The following is a 21,622-nucleotide window of genomic DNA, read 5'->3' as shown; positions in this document are numbered from 1 at the left end:
TCTGTTTGGAGGACTTCATGCAATTGAGGGATGTACTTGTCATATACTTGAAAACATTGAATGCACAACCTCAACGTTGCTGTAAGCCAAGTCAGAGTTTGTTTGCATCATCTTTGAGTTGAGACTGACCACCACATTTTGAGGTTTGAGAGTATCTGTCAGGTTTGTCATCTATAGGACATCGAGTTAGTGTCTTTTGGTGCTTGATATGTTATGAGATAAGGTGGATGTTCTATTGTTTAGACTCTGTCCAGTCCACTGTTATTGGAACTGGATCGGAACCGGTCGGTTCGACTGGTTTGACCCCCAAACCGGTTTTGGTTCAAGGCTTGGAATTGGAAAAGGATGGTTGGGTACCGTACCAACTGGTTCCATATAATGCAACCAAGGACGTTCCAAACTCAAAAAAAAAAAAAACTTTTTGAGTAGGTAGCCAAATATTCAAGCCTGGGGCCCTATAATTGCTATGTAATTAAATTGTTAACCTCACCATTAATTATTTTAGGATGTTTGAGAGTGGTTCCAAGTTCATTGGATTTCATATAGAGAAAGTAGAATTTTAGATCCCACTCAAAATCTAATAATGTTTCCATTGGACTGCAACATTTTTGTTGGATTTTATCATGTACAAGGGTATGGAACTAACATTTGATCAAGAGCACCAAGCCCTCCATGTAATTTGATGTTAGTGGCATCAATCATTGAACTCCTGTGTCATGATCATGGTAAAAATGTACCCATCACTCAAACAAAATCTTGACTTGACATGTTTAAGCTTTTTTTAAACTTATTTTATGCTTTGAGGGCGATATTGATCATGGAGATCCCAATATGGGCGATGATTTTGATGATATGTAGGCATTTGTTGTGGCATGATTTTTTTTGGATGCTAGAGGCCATCCAAAGCTTGTTTGTTGATGGATTTTTGGTTTAGAGATGGATTGCACTTAGTGCTATTTTGGTTATAGGCACAATTACATGCTATATAAACAATAACTTTTGCATTTTTGTGTATACATGGTTTGTTTTAATATGGATGGACATAAATATATATGTTTTTCTTTAAAATTTGAATATTTTATGTGGTCGACCGATTTTTTGGTTTGTTTTTTTGTCAGTTCAGTTTGGTTTTGATTAGTTCCTGGTTCGGGGGGTCTACTGATTCAGTGAACGGTTGGTTTTGATAACATTGGTCTAGTGAGTCAAGGGGATTTCTTACTACTCTCTTTTAGATACCTGAAACAAGAGGTATTTAGTTTTGTTCCCAAAGGAGGTACTAGATCTCCAAGGTAGATTCTATAGGTTTCATCTAAGACAAACCTTGTCAGATTGATTCCTGCCATCTTCCCACCCTAATATTGATGGAAGATCACCATAAACTATGTGCAAAATCCCAATGGCATCAACGCTTAGATTAGTGAGACCCCACATTTCCTATAAATCGAATCGACAACGAACAATTGTTTCCAATGATGGCTTCTCTAAGGCTTCACACACATAACATCTCTCAATTAAAATCTCACCAAGCCAATATACATCCTAGCTCAAAGCTAGACTCGTCCCAGATAGAGCGTTGCCCGTCAATGTCCCATTTCTGGATTCTTTTGGATGATTGAGTGTTAGGGGAGTTTCATGTTGGAATCATGATTGCTGTTACACCAAAACCCGCAGGTGTTAGTAAACGGACGCATCTCTAGAGTTAACGAATCCACGAGAGGCGGTTAAGCACATGCCACAAAACACATGGGGAGCACTGGTTTATCCAATGTCCAACAATCCCCCCCCAACGCGAGCTGAGTGTGATTCAAACTCGAGACCTTTGGCTCTGATACCACTTGTTGGAATCACGAATGCCATCACACCAAAATCTGTAGGTGTTAGTAAACGAATGCATTGCCAGAGTTAATGGATCCACGAGAGGCGGTTCAACACATGTCGTGAAGCACACGGGGAGCGCTAGTTTATCCAATGTCCAACATTTCAGTGGATAAACAACCTCCACCCGAGTTCTTACAACTTGACCCCTGTTGGAAAATGTAACTAGGTTGAGTCTTCATAATTATCATTGTACTTGTGTCATTGTATATTTTATGTAAAAGCAAAAGAAGAAAGAGAAATTATTATTATTATTAGTCAAGCATGTTCTTCATGCTTCTAGGGTTTATTGAGTCAAAAGAAAAATTTGTCATGAGTAAATCTATTGTACTCGAGTCTAGTCCTATTTGGACTTTTGAAAGGGGGAAAAGAATTTTATGAGTCAAAATAGTCAATTTTGTCCCCACAAGACCAAGTCAGCCCTGGAAGGGACCTATTCGATCTCCTGGATGTGTATAAATACAATGCAACTTGACCTCATTTGGATTATCATCAACAACTTCATTTTCTGTGCCAAGAAGCGAGAAAACCAGCGAAAGACAAGAGAAGAAGAGCTAAAGTCAAAAGAGAGAGAGCTAAGGTCAAAGGAGAGAGAATTCTGCCACATGTGCGAATTTTCTGCCCTAATTTCTGTCACACGTGCAAAATTTTAGAGAGTTGCAAGGGCTGAAAATTGCAGGGGCTAAAAATTACATTTTGACCATATTTAAAGAGCTTTGACTATCGTTGAATTGGTTGGATTTGACTTGGTTGAGGAAGGTTTGAAGGAGGGTTGACTTGGGTCTTGTGGGAAGTCTTGGTCTTGGTTTTTGGGTCTTGGATTTCTCACTTTGATCTGATTCTATAAGAAGAGAAGTTGGTTGGGTTTTCCCCCTTATGGGGTTTTGCCCTGACTTGGAGCCTATATCTTGTGTTCATTGTATTTTATGATCTTCATGGTTTATGTTTTGGTAATTGTTTGATGAAGAGAACATAATAAAAGTAATAAGAAGCCAACACATATTCACAAGCAATTATCAAATAAGAGAAATCAACCCTAATTTGCTACCTTAGTGATTTCTCAACAACCCCCTTATATCCTCTCCAAATTTTTCAGATGATGTCATTGACTTTGTAATCGTTGCTTCTCAGGGGTCCTTGTTCTCATCCCTCCTCCTTTTCTTTATTTTTTCCAACGTTACTTGATCATATTCTTTCATGCATTTTTTTGTATCAATTACTTTAGCCTATTTATGCCTTTAGAGTAGCTTTAGACACTCCTGTAGGCACTGTTATTAAAAGTGTTGAACCAGACCAAGATTAATTGGTTTGAAGTGATTCACCAAAAAGAAAAGTGAATCTGTCAAAATTGGCTTGAGCTGTCTACCTAAATGAGTCCCATTTTGTTCAAAAATTTTGAAAACAAAAAACTAAAAATGGACCCCCTCTCAAACCTTAACCAAAGCTTATATAATGAACACAACACCCCCCCAACAAAAAAAGCCCAAGAATCGATTGTGGAGTGTGATCTTAGTATTGATATCCCAAGAGGGTCAAGTCCAAAGAATGATGTTGAGGGTGATGATTAGGACTAGAGCATAGGGGATGATCTTGATGACATCAACATGTAATGATTTGTTGTAGTGTGATATTTTTTGAAATTTGGAGGCCATTTAAAGTCCTAATTTTTATTGTATTTTGTCTTAGATATGTATTGTACTCGTTGCCATTTTGTTATTTTCACCCTTATATCATATATGCTATCTATGTTCAAAATTTGCATTATTATTGTCCAGTGGTTTGGATTTACATTTAGGTGCATTCATGTGTGTGTGTGTATGTGAGAGTGCGCGTGTTTAATTGAAATTCACATATTCTTTGTATTTTTTAGCTGACTTGTTTTACGGTTGGTTCTAGTACTATCCAAGTTAGAGTCTTGGCCGGTTCTGGTCTTGATAACATTGCTTGTGGTGCTTATTGCTGATTGTACTCTTTTCTCTAGTTCCCTTGACCTACCTTTTTGGTCATCCATTGGACATTAATATATTTTTGAATTTTTCTAATATTATATAGTAGTGTTCTAGACACTCCCATTGTTTATTGGCCACTGCTTGTACTGTTTAGTCAAAAGGAGAATACAAAACACATTCTTCATGTGCTGAAGCACATAGTACATCACCTTTGCTTATAATACAAAATGCTCATAAGATTAGTTGTCCCAAAGGATCATAAATTTTCAAAAAATACTCGTATTCTGCTTATTCCACATAGAAAGTTCAACATTAAACTAACAAATTATAATCATCCATAAAATACAACATCAAAATCAGATAAGTCCTGAATCAGATGCATATAATCATGTAGCAAATATAAATAAGGCGGCCTGTTTGGTCCTTAGAGGAGACCCATCAATTGATTCTTCCAACTACACAACTCAAGGATCTTGTTGTATCTCTTGCTTGGCCAAAGTGTCTGCTACAATGTTTAGTTCCCTGTATACATGAGTATAAATAACCATTTCAAAATGTGAAAATTATCCTATAACTGTAAAGCCATACTTTGAAGGTTCACATTGTGTATTAATTATTCTTGATTCTTCCACTTAATTACTTGGAAAGAGTCCCTAGATACCTATAGTCTTTGTATACCATTGGCTAAAACCAAATTAATGATGACCTGATGGCCATTAATTCATCATAGTTGTTGGACTTGTTACCACAAAATCTGGTAGGCCTAGTGCAAAGCCCCATTGGGCAACCTAGGTCTTATTGCAACAAGAGATCAACCACCACTGTTAGTGGCTTCTGCCCAACTTTTTAATGGATGAAATTAAGCCCACATGGGAGGCTTCCCTATAAAGATCACTAAAAAGGTATTCGACTAAGGAGGGCTCAATGGTGATACAAGGCTCAATGATTGAAGGAAGGGTACCGACAGAGCCTTGAAAGGCTAAGATAAGAGTTGCCTAAAGTTCAAGTATGCTTCCTTAAGACTTCTATATTTTAAAGGAGAGCCGTTGTATGTTATGCATATTTATTGCAGACAATGGCATATAGTACCTCTAGAAGATAGCCTATCAAGCATGGATCAACAAAGGAGCAAGGCTATCAAGGAGGTAGATGAGGTTTAGGGCAAACAATGTTGTTATCGTTGAAATAGGCATAAAATAGTAGTAAATAAGATGATGTCATCCCTACTTAAAGGTTTTTTTTTTAAATAACGGGTAGTGATTTTCTATTAAAAGAGAGGTCTGGATTTCGGGCCAGTACACATACATAATTCATCTATCTTCTTAATAGGTTCACATTCAAAATCCAAAAAAATTGGATTCTTTGATTATGACACCTTTTGCCTACTATTCTAAAGAGACGTCTACTATAGATTCTGAAAAATATCCCTAAGAACAGAGAAAATTTACATAGCATTCAAAACATATGATAGAGAGGCAACATGCTGAAATTTCTAACCTTGAAACTTAATTCAGCTTGATTGCTATGATTCTTGACTCGCTTTTCTTTTTTCTTCTTAGCTACTTCGCTAGCTTGGCCTTCTTCTGAAGCTAACTTGATCTTTGCAGAAATATTTTCCTCCAATTCTGTGAGCTTACAGTGAATCACTGCCACTTGGGATCGAATTTCATGCTGGAAATGTTCTAGCTTGAGCTGCATAAGTTCCAACTTTGTGTTGGTTGCCAACTGAAGAGCGTTGTGATCCCTTTCCACTGATTCATTCTGCTGGTGGAAAGCACTGAGCAGTCCTTCAATTGCCACATTCACCCTATCTAGAACATGATTGATGTTCACAGGTTCTGTCACTTTCAAATTCCAATGACAAACCTGAGTTCTACATTGCAAGATTAAGCGAGACTATTGCCTGGGCACAATCTCCAATTCTATGGGCCAACTTAACCTTGTCTTGTTGTTTTGCTTTAATTGTGGCCCCAGATTGGCAATTTAAACTAATTCTCCAAGGTTCAAGCGCAAATACAACCTACCCTGTCATGTCCATCTATGCTTGTGTGCACCATCCTTTCACTTCTTAAATGCACTTCCAATTCAACTGGATCTGTCCGCTTTGAGAGATCTTGTCACTATGAGTGAATGTTACCAAAGATTGATGGAATGTTGCTTATTAAATGTCCCTTTCTTTGCTTGGCCAAGGGCCTAGTTGTTATCCTCAAGATCGTGAACTCCAAGCGCTCTAGGACGAGATCCACGAGCCACCTGGAAGAGCCAATCCACTGAGAGTGTGAGGGAGAAGGAGCTCGAGAGTTGAGATTATAGCATAAATGTCGGCTAGCAATACCTACTGTTCGTCACCTCATTGTTAATTCTCCTTAGTAGCTTGTTGAAAGATTCACAATCATTGGGTTAGGTCAGGGTTATCAAATCGGTATTGCTGTTAGACAACGAATAAAGAAACCACTAGTACTAAATGCTTGATGGTCAAAGAACTGCTAGTTTGCTGCTCCTTTGCCACCAACATTTGTCGAATCACGATTAGAGAGTCTCCAAAAATCAAAATGTTTTTGATTCCTTTTTCGATGGCTATTTCTAGAAATTCTGCTTGATTATTAGTGTACACTCCCAATTCCCATGCATAATTAACCTCAATTTTTTGCTTGGGGCAGTAAATCACCCGTCCTGCTCCTGCTAACCCCAGATTTCCTTTAGAGGCCCTGTCAAAAAACAAAGAGTATTGATATTGATTTGCTCGTCATCTTTGAAAGTTCTCAGGATTTTGCCTAACAAAGTTACAAATTTTATGAAGATTATGGCATTTCTAGCAAGCCAAATTCCCCAACAAATGTATTTGGGTAAAGTTGTTTAGCATCTAATTACGACTGGATGATTTTCTTGACCATGGAGATCTACTTTTCCAATTTGCAAACATTTCATTCCAATCTTCAGGTATAGATTCTATGTGAGAGGCATTCACATAGGTTGCCTGCCACATTGCTAGAGAGAAGGAGCAAAACTTGAACATGTGCATGATATTTTCTTCTGAGGATATACACAGAGGGCACCAGGAAGGGCCATGTATGTTTCGTTTTTTAAGGTTGTCAACAGTGAGGGTCTTTTGCTGAACTAGAGTTCAACAAAAGATATTGACTTTTGGCATCCCATTGCCATGCTAAATCGCCTTCCTTAGCTTATTTTGAGTAGCTTATTTTGAGTTGGATGCTGGAACTATTTGATGAGGAAGTCATACCCTTCTTTGACTGAGTAATAATGTGATGGGCTGAGGTTCTAGGATCGCTGGTCACAGTCTGAGCAAGATATGGGGGCTAATTCCTCGAGGACTTTAGGGTTTTAACATGCAATTAATGCTAGATTTTACCTTTTTCAAGTAAACGCAATCACTTTACTAGGGCAATAACACATAAATATAAAATTGCTGAAAATGCAAATTTAACTTAACCCTCACCTAAGTTGCACGAAACGTTGAAACGTTTCAGAGTTTCCAAAACGGGTACGTTTAGAAACGTCACCTCCCAAAAATGGAAACGTTAGCTGACACGTCATATAGGTCTATATATATATATATAGATATATAAGTGAATAACACATTATCTTGCAAGAAAAAAGGGAATAATACCCATAGATGACAATTTAGAAGGAAAAACAAGTATATATTAACTCTCATAGATGATTACATGATGGTCGAGTTTCGGCCAAGTTTCAGAGTTTTGGGTATAGGTACAACCCGAAATGTCGGGTTCCTAGAAGTTTCGTGCAACATAGGCCCTCACCCTAGTTACCAAGAAAGAGAGAAAAATAGAGAAATTAAGATTTTGATGACAACCTACTAGACTAGTGCCTTGATCTAATTGCGAATGGAGTCATTTAGGACACGATCTATGAAGAGGGCCTTGATGAAGATGGTGAGTGAATGAAAATATCTACTTTGAAACCCTAACAACTACTTATTGTGGGAGATTTTAAGTTCAAGAGATGCATATAATAAAGTTCTCTTGAAGGAATCTAGCAGGCAAGTTTTACATGCCATGAAAAAATAAAATTCCAACGAAGATTTTGCAACTTTTGATATGGCATACAAGTAAAACCCTAATTCACATAATATAGCATGTAAAATGAAAGAAAATTAGCATGAAACTTGCACCATTTCACAAGAATCACTTCAATGAATCCCAAAGAAGTCTCCTTGTGAAAAAATCTCCCTCACAAGACAATTTGCTCCATAAAAATCACATTGCATTTAAGTAGAAGAAGACAAATAGCTAGTGCGCACTTCTTAGGGAAGAGAAGTGTGATGAAAGATGATGGTGAATAATGGAGAGTGACTCCTTTCTATTTATATGAGGGTAACCAGGTCACTTTTCCATAATTTTACAAGAAAATCACTTAAAAGTTTCCTTTAAGCTTTCAACTAGGTCAAAAGTTACAAGCTGGCCTTGAGATAGCTCAAAAATATAGTAAAAATGCCAAAATAACCCACACGGGTAGGAAATAAGACTGTTGACCATGATGTCATCCTCCAAGAATGGTCAATCTTCCTCAAGCAAGTGATGAAATGGTACATTGAGTGCTCCTCACACCAAGAAATCATCAAAGTGTAGGTACATCTCCAAAAGGCACCTCCTCCACCATGATGTCATCCACAAAGAGGCTTACACCGCCCTCATAGGGCACATAGAGATGACATGACATCGTTTATGGCAAGTGTTGGCATCATCTATGGAAAGGGTTGGCATCAAGTCATAGTGTAGTAGCTCAAAAATATAGTAGAAATGCCAAAATAACCCACATGGGTGGGAAATAAGACTCTTGACCATGATGTCATCCTCCAAGAATGATCAATCTTCCTCAAGCAAGTGATGAAATGGTACATTGAGTGCTCTTCACACCAAGAAATCATCAAAGTGTATGGGTACATCTCCAAAAGGCACCTCCTCCACTATGATGTCATCCACAAAGAGGCTTATGCCACCCTCATAGGGCATGTAGAGATGATGTGGCATCATCTATGGCAAGTGTTGGCATCATCTATGACAAGTGTTGGCATCAAGTCATAGTGTGCTACCCTCCCAAGTCATCTCGTTGACATCCATCCTCATTTGGGCTCTTGAATAAGGCAACGTTCATAAAAAAGGGTCAAGGCTAGCTTAGGGGCATCTTGGGTCCATCTTGACACATCATCAATCAAGCCAATTCCCGTGCTTTTTGGGTCAACATTTCAACATTTGGAGGTACATAAAGAGGTGTGGAACCATGTGGGATTTGTTCAAGGCCCAACACTCATCTTTGGAGGGGCAACATTGGGGCCACAAGGTCACATATGCTATCAAAACAGGGCAAAGCATCCTCTGGAATGTGATGGAAAGGAGTCAAGCCATCCGTCAAGGGATCTCTGTTGCATGTGTGATACCACCAGAACAAGCCTCTCAAGATCAAGTGAGATCAACATCATTACGGACATAAAACCATTAAAGCATTATAGTGGACCATATTTAATGCTAGGAGCACAAAAATACTTCACACAAGACTTACCTTCAAATGTCTAACTAGCTCAAGATCTGTAAACAAGTTACCTCACTTATGTTAGGGATGATTAGGTCAACAACCCTATTAGGTGTTTCTAGTCCCCAAGGGGAGTGACATGTCGTAGGTAGACCCATCAATCCATGGGTGTATGTAATAGTGTAGTCATGTAGTGGGAAAGACTTCAAGGGAGATGCCACAACCATGAGACCAACAAATGGAGGTCCAACATCTTGAGTGTAATGATGCAAGGAAGGAGCAATCATGGAGGCATGAGTTCCCCTTTCCATGTCTTGTTTTTTCCACCTCTCTAGTGCACTTTTTACTTTAATGATTTATCATTCTTTGGTGCATAGCTTAGAAGACAAAGTTTGCTTTGTTCTTTTCCAACGCCCCTTAAATATGTTGCAGTTTCTCGCTCATCGGGATTGGGACATTCAAGAGTTCCTTTATTTTTGATGAAGCATTAAATGCTTGAGGAATTGGGTGATGGTTGATGAGCGACGTAGAGATCATGCCATGCTTTTGCCTGCATGCTAAATAAGTCCCAACCATCTTTTGTATTTTACAGTTTCTTTCTATTGTGGGTTTATATGCTTTTATTGTTCTTTTAGCTGCATCAATGTTCGAGGCCAAGTTTTTGGGCCTTCACTCAAGGATGAGGATATAGGGTGCCAATCACAATTGTTGAGAAATCTATAGGGCAGTAGTTGGGATGCTTTCTCTATCTATGATAACTGCTTGTGATATCTTTTTTACTTTTTCTTAGTTATTAGCTTCTTTTCTTATTATTATGTTTGTTCTTATTATCAAACAATTATCAAAACAAGAAGAACAATAGTACACAAGAACACAGGATATAGGCTGCAAGCCAGGGTCAAAACCTCTCCACTTGAGAGGAAAACCTGTAAATCTCTTCTCTTCTTATAGATTCTTCAATTGAGAAATTCCAAGACCTCTAGACCAAGACTAATACCCTTCCAAGACCAAGTCTGATCTCTCCAATTGATGTGCTTCCTTTGTCCGAGTCAAACCCATTCAAATCTCTTCCAGCAACACAACTTTGACCCCCAGCTTCAAAATTCCGGCCTCTATTGCAGGTCTGAAATTTTCGCCCCCTGCAACTGCTATTGCATCCACACATGTGAGCGAAATTTAGCCTTCCAAGGCCTCCCAACAACTTTGCTTGCCTTGCTTCCTTGTCTAGGGCTAGTAGGTGACCTATTAGGCCCTTCTTCCAACAACTTTGATCCTCTTCCAGCAAATAGAGAATTTCGACCTTGAAGTAGCAAACCCTAGCCTTCCTTCTTTGCATGTGTGAGAGAGAATTAGCCTAGAAACTTCTTTTCTTCGTCGTCCTCCTTCTTTGCTAGCCTTCTTGTGCTTCTCCTTTGCTTGTATGAGTGAGAAGTGAATGTGTCCCAAGGAGGTCGAGTTCCTTCCTTTATATAGGCTTCTTAAGGTGGACGTGGCTCCTCAAAATAGGCTGACTTCTTAGCTGCTAGGCCGACTTGGTCTTGAAGGGTATTTTGACACTTTTAAATACAAAAATAATTTTTTTACAAATTACAATGTGCCTGAAGGGGTCTTCAACTTATGACAATGACTCTTTTGACTTCTTGACCTAGGAAAAACCCTAGAAGCACTCAATGGGTGCTTGACCTCTAAATTAAAAGACCTTGAGCATGAAACCCATGCTCTAAAAATAACAATAGTAATTTTTCTTTCATTTTACAAAATACAAGAATCAAAAGTACATTTCATATTTATGAAGGCTGAACCTAGTTACACATTTTTCAACAACAATGAGTAATTACAATCAACCTGTTGATGGAGATGAATAATAGGGAAGGATGGAAAGTTGTAAGTATGGATTACCATGGACACACTATATCAATGTGCCCTGCCCCCCAATTAGTGCCCCTCTTAAACCATAAGGCCCCATTGGATTGGGGTCAAAGGCTAACCTCCCAGGTGAAGTGTGGGAACAAGGATACAATCAAGAGCGGTCAATCATCCAACTTGCCCCTTGATTCATAATGAAATCACATGATTGCTAAAATGGTTAGAGTACTTGTTGGTAGATGACTCACCTTCCTTCCAGAAGAATGCTAGATAAGCAAGAGCATTGATCAAAGGAATGGGTGGAGAGCTTTGACATAAATCTAATTGAAGACAATCATTGTGTTATTGGCTGTCAAATGAGGAGAAGTTTTTTCTCCTAGGGGTAAATCCACTTTGGTGGGTAACATGATCCACTACCTAGATTTGCCTTGAATCTAAAGTAATGATTTTCAAATACATGTAAAAATCCACCTAGTCCACAAATATTCTTGGTCCCTTGACAAGTACCATCAAAATACCCCCAAGTAGTTTTCTTGTCAGTAAAAAGCTCACCTACTTGAATAGGCAATTTGACCTTAGTGTCTACCTTCAAAATCTGGATTATAGACACAAACCGAGATGAGACCTGGAAAGTTGGAACCTGTCAACCTTAAATAATTGGTCATTATGGGCTAACCATATGTCCCCAAAGGACAAGAAATGGAATAGCCCTTTAACTTTTCTAAGTCCAATCTAAGAAACCACCCATGTAAACATGATTCGATATTAATGCCAACCTGCGGATCTTCTAGTTTTAACCAACGTGAGATGTCCTTCCAAACTTTTAAAGTGTAAGGACAGGAAATTGCAAGATGGGTAATAGTTTCTTCATTATCCATGCACAAAATGCAGAATCTAAGGCCCTGAGTTTGTCTCTTCTACAACAATTCCCAAGTCAGAATTCTATTGTTCAATGCATGACATGTGCAATATTGTTTTCTTTGGAGACCTAACTTTCCAAATTTTAGAATACCACCATTTTTTTACTTGTTGAACTTCAAACCTCAAGGCAATATATCCCAACTTTGGTGTACGAAGGCCTCCTGTTTTGTTCATGGGCCAACTTAATTTATTATCTTATCTATCTTAAATTCAAAGGTATTAATCTCTCTAGTCAATAAAAGCTAGTCCACAAATATGAATTTATTGTCTCTCAAGGGTGAAGCTCTTAAAATGTTTTGCAAAGATAACTTGATGCCCTATTTAGCTTTTTGTGATATTTGAAAGTGGACAATTAACCTAAGACTAAGGTTATGACCTTCAATGCATCAAAGTGCACTCTCTCCACCTACCAATCTACTGACAAGGAGAAGAGATCAAGATCAGCATGATAGACACATATTTGGGGGTTAAACGCTTAGAGCCTTAGTTTAGCTCGAGACAGGCTTCCCCACCTCGAATTATAAAGGGATGTGGCTTCCTTGATATTCTTGAGAGTGTGTTTCTTGAGTCACTTCGAGGATATCAAGTCTAAGAATGAAAATCTTCGACACTATCATTAGATCCATGGTCCTCTATGGCTATGAGGTCTAGGGACCTAGTTTGCTTTAGGCTAACTAGTCTTGAATGGAGAGAATATAGACACTTATGCTACAATGTATCAATCATTAGAAGTGGGTGGTCCCTTAGTGTGAAAATTCTATTGTAGTTAATCTGGTAATTATTCACTTGTCTTTTAACATATTATTTGTCCTAGTAAATTTACTACAAATACTAAATAAAAACACAACTGCAAATTTCACCAATTAATAAACCATAGGAACTAAGAAAATATCACACTTAAAATGATACCAATATTTTTTGACAAATTGTCCTTGGAAAAACCCCAAGATGGGGAAAACCAATTCTGCAGATGAGGGTTTATATTATTAATTCTTCAACAAATTGAGAATGTACATAAACTGCTTGCCTGCCACTAGAAAAGCTCCGACAAATTTTCTCTTCACTATCGCTGACCAAATCAAACCTTTGCAAATCAAATCGGCCTCTACTGAGCAACTCACATTGCCTCTGTGAACTCGCATTGCCCACTGGCCTTTTTGGCAATTCGCTCTACCTTTGGATAATCGATCCTGCAAGTTTATTTGCCTCCAACAATTTGCTCAACCTATTTGCACTACCTCCAATAAATCGCTCTGGCAACAGAAATTGATCCTTCGACAAATCACACTGGCAAATAGGCAATTCACAATGGTAAATTCAACCTCCCTTTTGCAGAAGAATTCAACCTCCTTTTGTCTCTCAGACAATTGGAATCACTGAGAAGAATTTCATCGGTAAATCTATCCTCAATTTCTCCTGCTAAAACCCTGCTATTGGTGCCTCCCAAGCTATCATTGCGCATCCCTTGCTCACTCGAATTGTGTCTCCAAGAGCCCCATCAATTTCCTCTTATAATCTCTTGTTGACGAATCAACGACCACGATCTAATCACAATCAATGGCTAAGATCATCTTGACCCTATCAAGTCACTTTTCTAGAAGTCACTAGAGAGAAATTGACTTGTCTCAATTAATACTGATTAATTAACTCATTTCCCTAAGTTATACTTAGGAAAATAATTAAAACTGGTTAATAAATCTAATTAAGATATTCTCTTTATAAAATAAACTGGGCTTGTGTAATGTCTTGAAATAGGAAAAATAGTGATATGCAAAGAAAAAACGATTCTCAACACAGAAAATTTTAACAAACAACACATGCTCATAAAAACTCTAGAAGTAGAACCAACTGAGCCATTTTATTAATCAATGGAGCAGTAAAATAGTATGGATGAATGCACCTGGGCTTGCCTCAATGGAAAGCATGACAGAATCCAGGTGATGAGACAATGATATCAAGTACTGGAAAATTTATGCTCCTCTAATGCTCTGTGCTGCCCAGAAAACTACACTGTTGGATGGAAAGGAACTGTAAGAAAATCCACTTCCGCTGCTTGGAAAATGCTACAAATTCAACCCCAAGCTCCTTGACCAAAACCCACAAAAACCCATAAATGGTTTGGCCCGATTTTGACCTCCCAAAATCGACCCCCAAAGGCACTGTGCAATCCCCAACAATTCTACACTGTCTGCTGCAAAGATACGGCTGGAAACCCCACTTCTGTTGCTCAAAAAATTCTGAAACTTTATATTTGGGATCCTTGTCAAAAACCCAGAAAAACCCAGAAATGGTTTGGCCGGATTTTGACCTTCCAAATTCGGCCTCCAATAGGCCCTACGCCCTCCAAACTGCTCAAGGAATACGGCCTACAAGGAACACCAACGAAATCCTCCTCCAAGCTTCAAAAATGCAACAATCACCTCTCCAAATATTTCCCTTAACCTCCATGGTGAAGTTCAGCCTCAAATATTGATACTCTACCCTCCACGTGAGCACCCAATGCTGCCTTTGCGCTGGCCCAGGAAGTGCGAAAGTCACCCTGCAAGGTAGCACACTCCTCCACCTCCAAAATTCTCCCAAATGCCAACAATCCTCCGATGCCTCCTCTCCAGAAAATCTCTCACCCAAAATCCATTGCAAAACACCACAAGCAAAATCAACCTCCTCTTCACTGCGCCCTCCAGTAGTACGCACCACCCAGAGATGAATGCAATTTCTGGAAATCACAATGAGATCCTCCCCCTGAAGAAATGAAGAAAAACCTTCCTAGGGTGGCACTCGAATTCCCCTGAAGAAAGGGTGAGCTCTTCGCCTAAAGAACTCGTGCTAAACAGCCAGTGACTCGGCTAAGTAGCTCGAGCAACCAAAGAGAAATCGATATACTCCAATAAGATGAATGAAATGAGGAGAGCTACCTTCCTTATATAGATTTCGTGGAGCACTTTTCCCTCCAATTTTACCTCCATCGTGGGCCCTCACTTAACCACCTACATGCAAAACTTAACCACCTTCATGCAAACCGAACTAGGAAGTGCGTCTTTCCCTAGTGTGGGTGGCCCCCATGTGTAATTTAACCACAACAAAATAACTTCTCCTAAGTCTAATCTCCTAATAAAAATCGAATGGGCCCCATCACCTCCAAAATCGGCCCCAAAATATAGAAATTAATCCTGTTCCAAAATAATTTAGGAAGGGACATTACAGCTTGGATATAATTAATCCACTTGTGATCTTAGCCTCATTGACACCACTTGAGACTAAAACACCTGTCCGAGCTACACAAACTAACACTTAGTGCATCATCCAAAGGGACTTCAGGGCACACCCTTTGTGCCTCGTGGCCATGTTCATCCTTATCTCTTTCCTTCACAACGTCCAAAATATTGGTGCTTTGCTTTGGGTAAGGATCAATACCCTTACCTCGCTGTATACTCTTCCAAAGATCCTTACCACTAGAGTCCCCTATGAGTGGGTTAGTTGTTGATTTTCTAAAGCATCCAATTTGCTTCAGTAAGTGGCCATCTATCTTGATTGTCTCCCCCCTTTTAGGTAACTCTTTAAATGCTCTAGGCCATCTCCTATTTTCTAAACAAGTCTTGAATAGTGTTCTCAATGGACGCATCTATAACTTATAAGTAGTATATTAAGGGCACTTGAGTTTAGGTAACTCTTTAAATGCTCTAGGCCATCTCCTATTGTCTAAACAAGTCTTGAATAGTGTTCTCAAAGGACACATCTATAAGTAGTATATTAAGGGCACTTGAGTTTCACCTCTTGAGGGTATTGGCCTTAAGATGTCTTTCTATTTTGAGCACATTTTGCAGTAGAGAGACAACCTTATTGCCAAACTTGAGTACATAGAAACAATACCAAATGCATGCCCTCACGATCCCACTAGGTTTGGTTTTGGGTTGGCTCTCAATGGCTTTGGGTTGAGATTGATCACCATCTCCCTTGTTTGGATAGGATTTGCCAACTTTGCTGCCTACATGAGACCTAGTCAAAGGAACACATCATTTCAGATGTCCTACTTTTTATGAGATTAGGGGGAAGTTTTACTTGCTTTACTAAGATTCTAGTAGTTACTTCTGTACATTTTTTCATTATCCATATCATAGATGTTCTTTCATTATCCATATCACCTCTTTCTTCCCTATTGTCTTGTCAACTCAAGGCAATGAGGGACATGAAAAGGTCCAAGCCTCTTTAGATATTAGATTTGTGAAGCCCAAATGTCTTCCCAACCTTACTTCTACTATACTTCTTAGGATCTCTCACTCCCAACCTTAGGATATAGTTCACTGGATCAACAAACAAAGCAGCTCTAGGAGGGCCCAAAGCCATAACTAGATTCCCTCCACACATAGTGATCCTCTCTTGGTTTCGTCAAGCAACAAGTCAGCCATGTGAATGTTCTTTCGATTGGTGTTGATTGTTAGGAGTGACGGACCTTCTTGATCTAAGGCTACCTCTAGGATCCCTCCCAAGATAGCACAATGGAGGCCCCCTCAGTGCTAGGTACTCTCCAGATGGTGTTTTCAGATAGTGCTTCAGCACCTTCATGATGATTGATGAGGAGCATTCTTCTCTCCGCCCATTTTTGGCCTTGGTTTCTTGTCCACTTTCAACACACCTTGACACGTTTTGGATGTGACTTCCCTTATGTATTCATTCAGCATATCTTTCTTTTAGCTAGGTTCTTAGATCTTTTCATGTTGCTGATAGCGTAGCTATAGGAGTTGTGTAGGCACTCCCACTATATATTTGTATTGGATGTACTCTTTCAGTCTTATTGATCTAGTTTTGTGGTCATTTGTTCTATCTTTTCTCCAAACTTGTTAACAATCTGAGTTTACTTATTATAATTTACGAGTTTGTACTTTTAAAGGACTCAAGGGAAATATATGTAGGATGCATCTTAAACTTGACTCAAAGTAACCATCAAACAGAATTGCAGTCATGATTTATGTGTATTTGATCTACTTAAACTTTCATTCATTATCATCAAGTGTCGTTTATCTAGTTTATGCTGTGAACCCATTGAAATCTGCTGCATGTCTGGTTGCATTTTTTCATTTCCTTCATTTCATAATTTGGACTCTGAAGTGTCATTAATCTATTTATTGCAGAATAGCCATGGAATTCTGCCCCACATGTGGAAACTTGCTACAAATTGAGCATCCGTATATGAGTCAGAGCTTGCGTTTTTTCTGTCCAACTTGCCCGTATATATTTCCAATTGAACGCAAGGTATGAATCATTAAATCAGTCTAGCTTTCTTATCTTGGACATCCGTTGTTATGTAAACTATATTAGGACATTGAAACAAATTTTCTTTTGTGAATGTGACTTGAGCTTTTAGATTAGCAAGAAACTTCAGCTGAAACAAAAGGAGGTAGATGATGTATTTGGTGGAGAGGAGGCGTGGAAAAATGTTGACCGTACAGAAGGTATGTGAGTTATAAGCTTGGCATGCTTTCTCATGTGATATGTGCTTGCAGTATCTGGATAATTGAAGACAATGTATAAGGATCAATGCTGCCTTGAAAATATTTTGGTAATGCAATGGACATATTTATGAAAATACCATGATTTCACAGTGCCCATGGTTTCTCAATTAAGTCACGAGTGAAGTAAATGCTGGAAACCAGAAGTGAGAAGGGAAGGCACCACTACCTTGACACAGAAAAGGCTAACTTACAGTCTAGGCACCCTAGACAAGTCAAACTTGGTAAAAAAGAATGAGAATAAAGAGCCAACAAGATTAGAGGAAAGAGAGAAAATGCCACTTCAAATAAATGTTATGCGCTGAAAGATAGAAGATAGCACCCTCTGCTAACAGAATTGTCAGCCAATCAAGACTCTGAATTTACAAAAAAACAACCACCAGAGTTGAGCGTATCATCCACCATTTAAATCACCTTTGAGAATTGCATTACTTCACTATGGCTGGTTCAAAATATAAAGCATCGTTATGTGTACATGACGAGTAGGAAGGATTTTGATACATAACCTATAGCCATTCTTGGTCCATGAAGAAAGTACTTGCAGTCTTTCGCCTTTAGTGATACAATCAATGGAGCATGATATTGTTACTGCTCAGTATTTAATAATGAAACTATTGAAGGATAAAACATGGCAGATATGAGCCCTCAAAATGGTGAACACTTCATCAGAGGGGGCTGAGTATTCCGACTCCACATATCTCCACTCTTCCCTGATATCTATATCTGCATATGTTTGTGTTTGTGTAGCACTAAAATGTGCTGCACCCATGACATGTGCCAAAGAGACTATTCAGCAATCTAGCTCTCACCAACTTGCTATCTATGCATGAGTTGAGAAAGTATGTTCAGCCAGTGGGACTGTCTTCTTCTAATAGTCATGGAGGTTGCTTTGTAGTCAGGAAACATGGATGACATTTCTTTTGCATGATTCCATTGCCAGAAGTTTGCCAAAACAAAATTTAGCATAATAAAGCAGAAATGCCACATGCAGCCTTCATTAAACAAAGAGACTTGGCATACACCTAAGTCACTGCGTTCTTGTTCGGCGACCTTGAAGTTCACATAAAGTTTGACACTTAAAATTTTGGTGATAAAATTCGGATTTAAGTTTGAAAATGAAGAATTCATTTTCAGCAGACCAGCTAGTAGTAAAACCAAGAACGCCATATGTGAGTAAACAGTGCATTGAATAAAAATAGTGCACTGAGCTCACGCCACTACTTTGTTATACCCAAAGGTGTAAACTATCTCCCCGCCTTTTTATTATTTGTGAGCCGTCACCATTCTTTGAATCGTTGAAGACTGTACACATCCACATCTTCACCAATTGGTCCAATATATTTTTATATACAGCTAGCGGTTTCATATATTTCCCACCTAACTTGGTTTTTCCTGTGTTTGTTTATTTGTTGGGCTTGGCTGCTTGTCAGTAATGTTGGTTGTTGCGATTTTTGTGTAATTATTGTTTTGGCGTGATCTTTGTAAAAAACAAAACATGATTGCATAACAGTGGTTAGGAAAAGAGAGCCCAATCGATCAATCTAATTGATAAATGGTGTATGATGTTTACTTTTTCTGTACAGAGGGCCAATGTTGTAGGCTGTTTGCGTTTGTGTTTTCCATGAATACAGTTGCAAATCAACTTGCTTAAGCGCATTTGCTGTCATTGTATGGCTGTGGTCGAGAGTGGAAGCTGCGAGTGTGCGGACTGCAGTGTAGATTTAGGTTTGCCTTTTTTTTTTTAAATTACCAACTGCGGAGATTTACCCGAACATGAAGCCGAACTTAATCGATTTTAACGCTATTTTTTTTTAATTTTGTTAGTATTCAAATTCATGTTCGAGTTTGGCTGGGGGTTCGTGTTCACATTCGCCTTGATGTTTAACGAACAAAAACAAGTAAGTTTGGCAGGCGTTAAAGTTTGGCGAACTTCAAATTTCAAGCATTTTGTTCGTCGAACATGGTGACCTAGGCATACACTGAGAAATTGTTCATGGAGACCATAAGAACAACTGACTTGCTTGAAACCATTACAAAGGAGAAATTACCTTTTCTCAAGATGTTATGGAAAGACCAATATTTGCTAGGAATAACCCAACTGAAAATTTTCTGTGCTTTCATTGACAGTCTACTGGTCAACATGAGCTTTACTTTTTAGATTGTGATGTTTCAAACTCTGAGAATAGTTTATCCATTTCATAGAGGTAGACACTGGTGCCTTTGATGTAATGGCTTGGGACAGACCAGGACAAATTACAGTAATGGGAATGTCCATGGAGTAGTTGATGAATAATATATCATATGATGATCCAATGTTAACTTGTATGTGGTAGAAGGTCAAACATACTGTGGTAACCAACTCTGCACTAAATCATGCCATAGGTAGGGCTTAGAAAAAAGGAACAACATACTTGAAAAAATATAATGTTGCTGTGAACATGACAAAACTGTATGCAACTCAGAGTAATAGAAAAAAATCATGCAACACCTACACGCCTGTTGGAAGCAATAAAATAACACTGCTTTCCTATGCTAGCAGACATGAAAGTGAACAAAATCTCTCTTCTATTTCAAAATAGAAATATTTACAATGTGAATTAGAGGGCCGCATCATGAGGTGCTTCTTCTATGCTTTTCCTCATGCACTAGTTTCACTTGCAGATCCCTAATTTCTTGCTTCCAAAGGGTAAAAGATGCCTTCAATTTGCTTTGTCGCTTCTCTAAATAGCTGATTCTCTGCTACATGGCAGTTCTATTTTCGGTTACAGTAAACGTTGTTCCTTGTTAAGATGTTAGACAGAAGGGGATGATTTAAGACCAACTAGGTCTAGTTAACTAGTCATGTGTGTGTCTAGTGTGTTTCTTTTTTTGTGTGCTTTGTTAATGTGATTTTGTCCTTGAGCTATCTAATGGTCATCATTCTATCTGGCGCATAGGCCATCTGACAGTCCTATTTCTTGATATTCATAATATTGGAACCTTCTTGAGTAGCAATACAATTTTTTGTTGCTCTATGGATGTTTTCCTCTTTTAGTTTTTTATGACATAAATCTTGGTGTCTTGATCTTTGATCTATGTGAATGACTTCTTTGTGATGTTCATTTTATGATTGTTCACTTGTGGATTTCCCAAAATGGCATTGGAGTGCTTGGGAGTTTGACTCCTGTTTTGTTTGAAGGTCGAGATAGCTTGCAACAAATATGAATACCTTTTGAGTGCATTCCAGAGACCTATTTGTTTTTAATATGAGCAGACTTGGCGGTTATGTTGAGTAGTTGAGCAGCTTCAGATTCTTTCTTTTGGTTTTGAAATCAGCTTTTGTTATCAACTCATGAAGATTCAATGTTGTTTCATTTCGGCAAAATTTGTGCGTCATGGAGGAATTTTGACCTTTGTTGCATTCAAAGTAGTCCTTTTAGCTAGACTTGCCTTTCACTTCATTGAAAAAGGCCTTCATTTGCCTTAGTTATATAGATTTTCTTCTAGTTTTCCATTTCCATCCATTGTCAAAGGGGTATTGACTTTGGTTTATGAAGCTTTTATTAATTTATGACAATTGTCTTGCTTTTTCTGGCAACACATTTTTTTTTAGCAACACTACCTTGGTTTGCATGGTTTTCTAGTGTTTTTAGGTGGGACAACTGTCCATGGTTTTCATTTGTGGGGGACCAAGTTTTGTGCCTCGGCCTGGGAGCCAGCTTGTGCTACGCTTTCCTTTGTTGAAGTTTGTAGCTTAGGCAAGTACTTTTGCACAGGCCTAATTGTCTAGGCATAAGAAAGTCACCCACAGTCTCCTTAGGTACTTGCTCTAGTGTGAGCATGTTGTTTTTGTAACTTAGCCTAAGTTAGACTAGGAAAAACACGAGTATTATGTTGGCTTATTGAGCTAAAGTAACTTTAGTGAATATGTTTTAATCTCAGCCCTTGATCTCAAATGAGGTGTGATCTAATCTCGGCTATCAATCACTTTGGAGATTAGGGTTCGAGATTAGC

The 21,622-nt window shown here is 38.6% G+C and overlaps 1 protein-coding gene across 4 annotated transcripts in view; it reads left to right on the top strand.

Annotated features, from left to right (window-relative positions):
* The window catches only part of LOC149219938 (uncharacterized), a 129,384-nt gene that overhangs the window by 19,333 nt on the left and 88,429 nt on the right, over positions 1–21,622 (top strand). For 2 of the 4 annotated variants that reach the window (XM_089384568.1, XM_089384567.1), the window contains 2 exons: positions 17,257–17,372; positions 17,485–17,572. In XM_089384568.1, coding sequence (XP_089240694.1) covers positions 17,259–17,372; positions 17,485–17,572 — 202 coding nt within the window. In that variant the 5' untranslated portion in view covers positions 17,257–17,258. Of the gene's footprint in view, positions 1–17,251; positions 17,373–17,484; positions 17,573–21,622 lie in introns of all 4 variants that reach the window. The other 2 variants (XM_089384566.1, XM_089384565.1) reach the window with 1 other exon arrangement.

This window comes from Pinus tabuliformis, chromosome Q (genome assembly GCF_031772625.1).
Source record: "Pinus tabuliformis cultivar Carrire ecotype Pingquan chromosome Q, CPIR1, whole genome shotgun sequence".
Classification (NCBI taxonomy): domain Eukaryota; kingdom Viridiplantae; phylum Streptophyta; class Pinopsida; order Pinales; family Pinaceae; genus Pinus; species Pinus tabuliformis.
The sequence above is the reverse complement of the archived record's forward strand: the minus strand, read 5'-3'. Positions and strand labels throughout refer to the sequence as shown.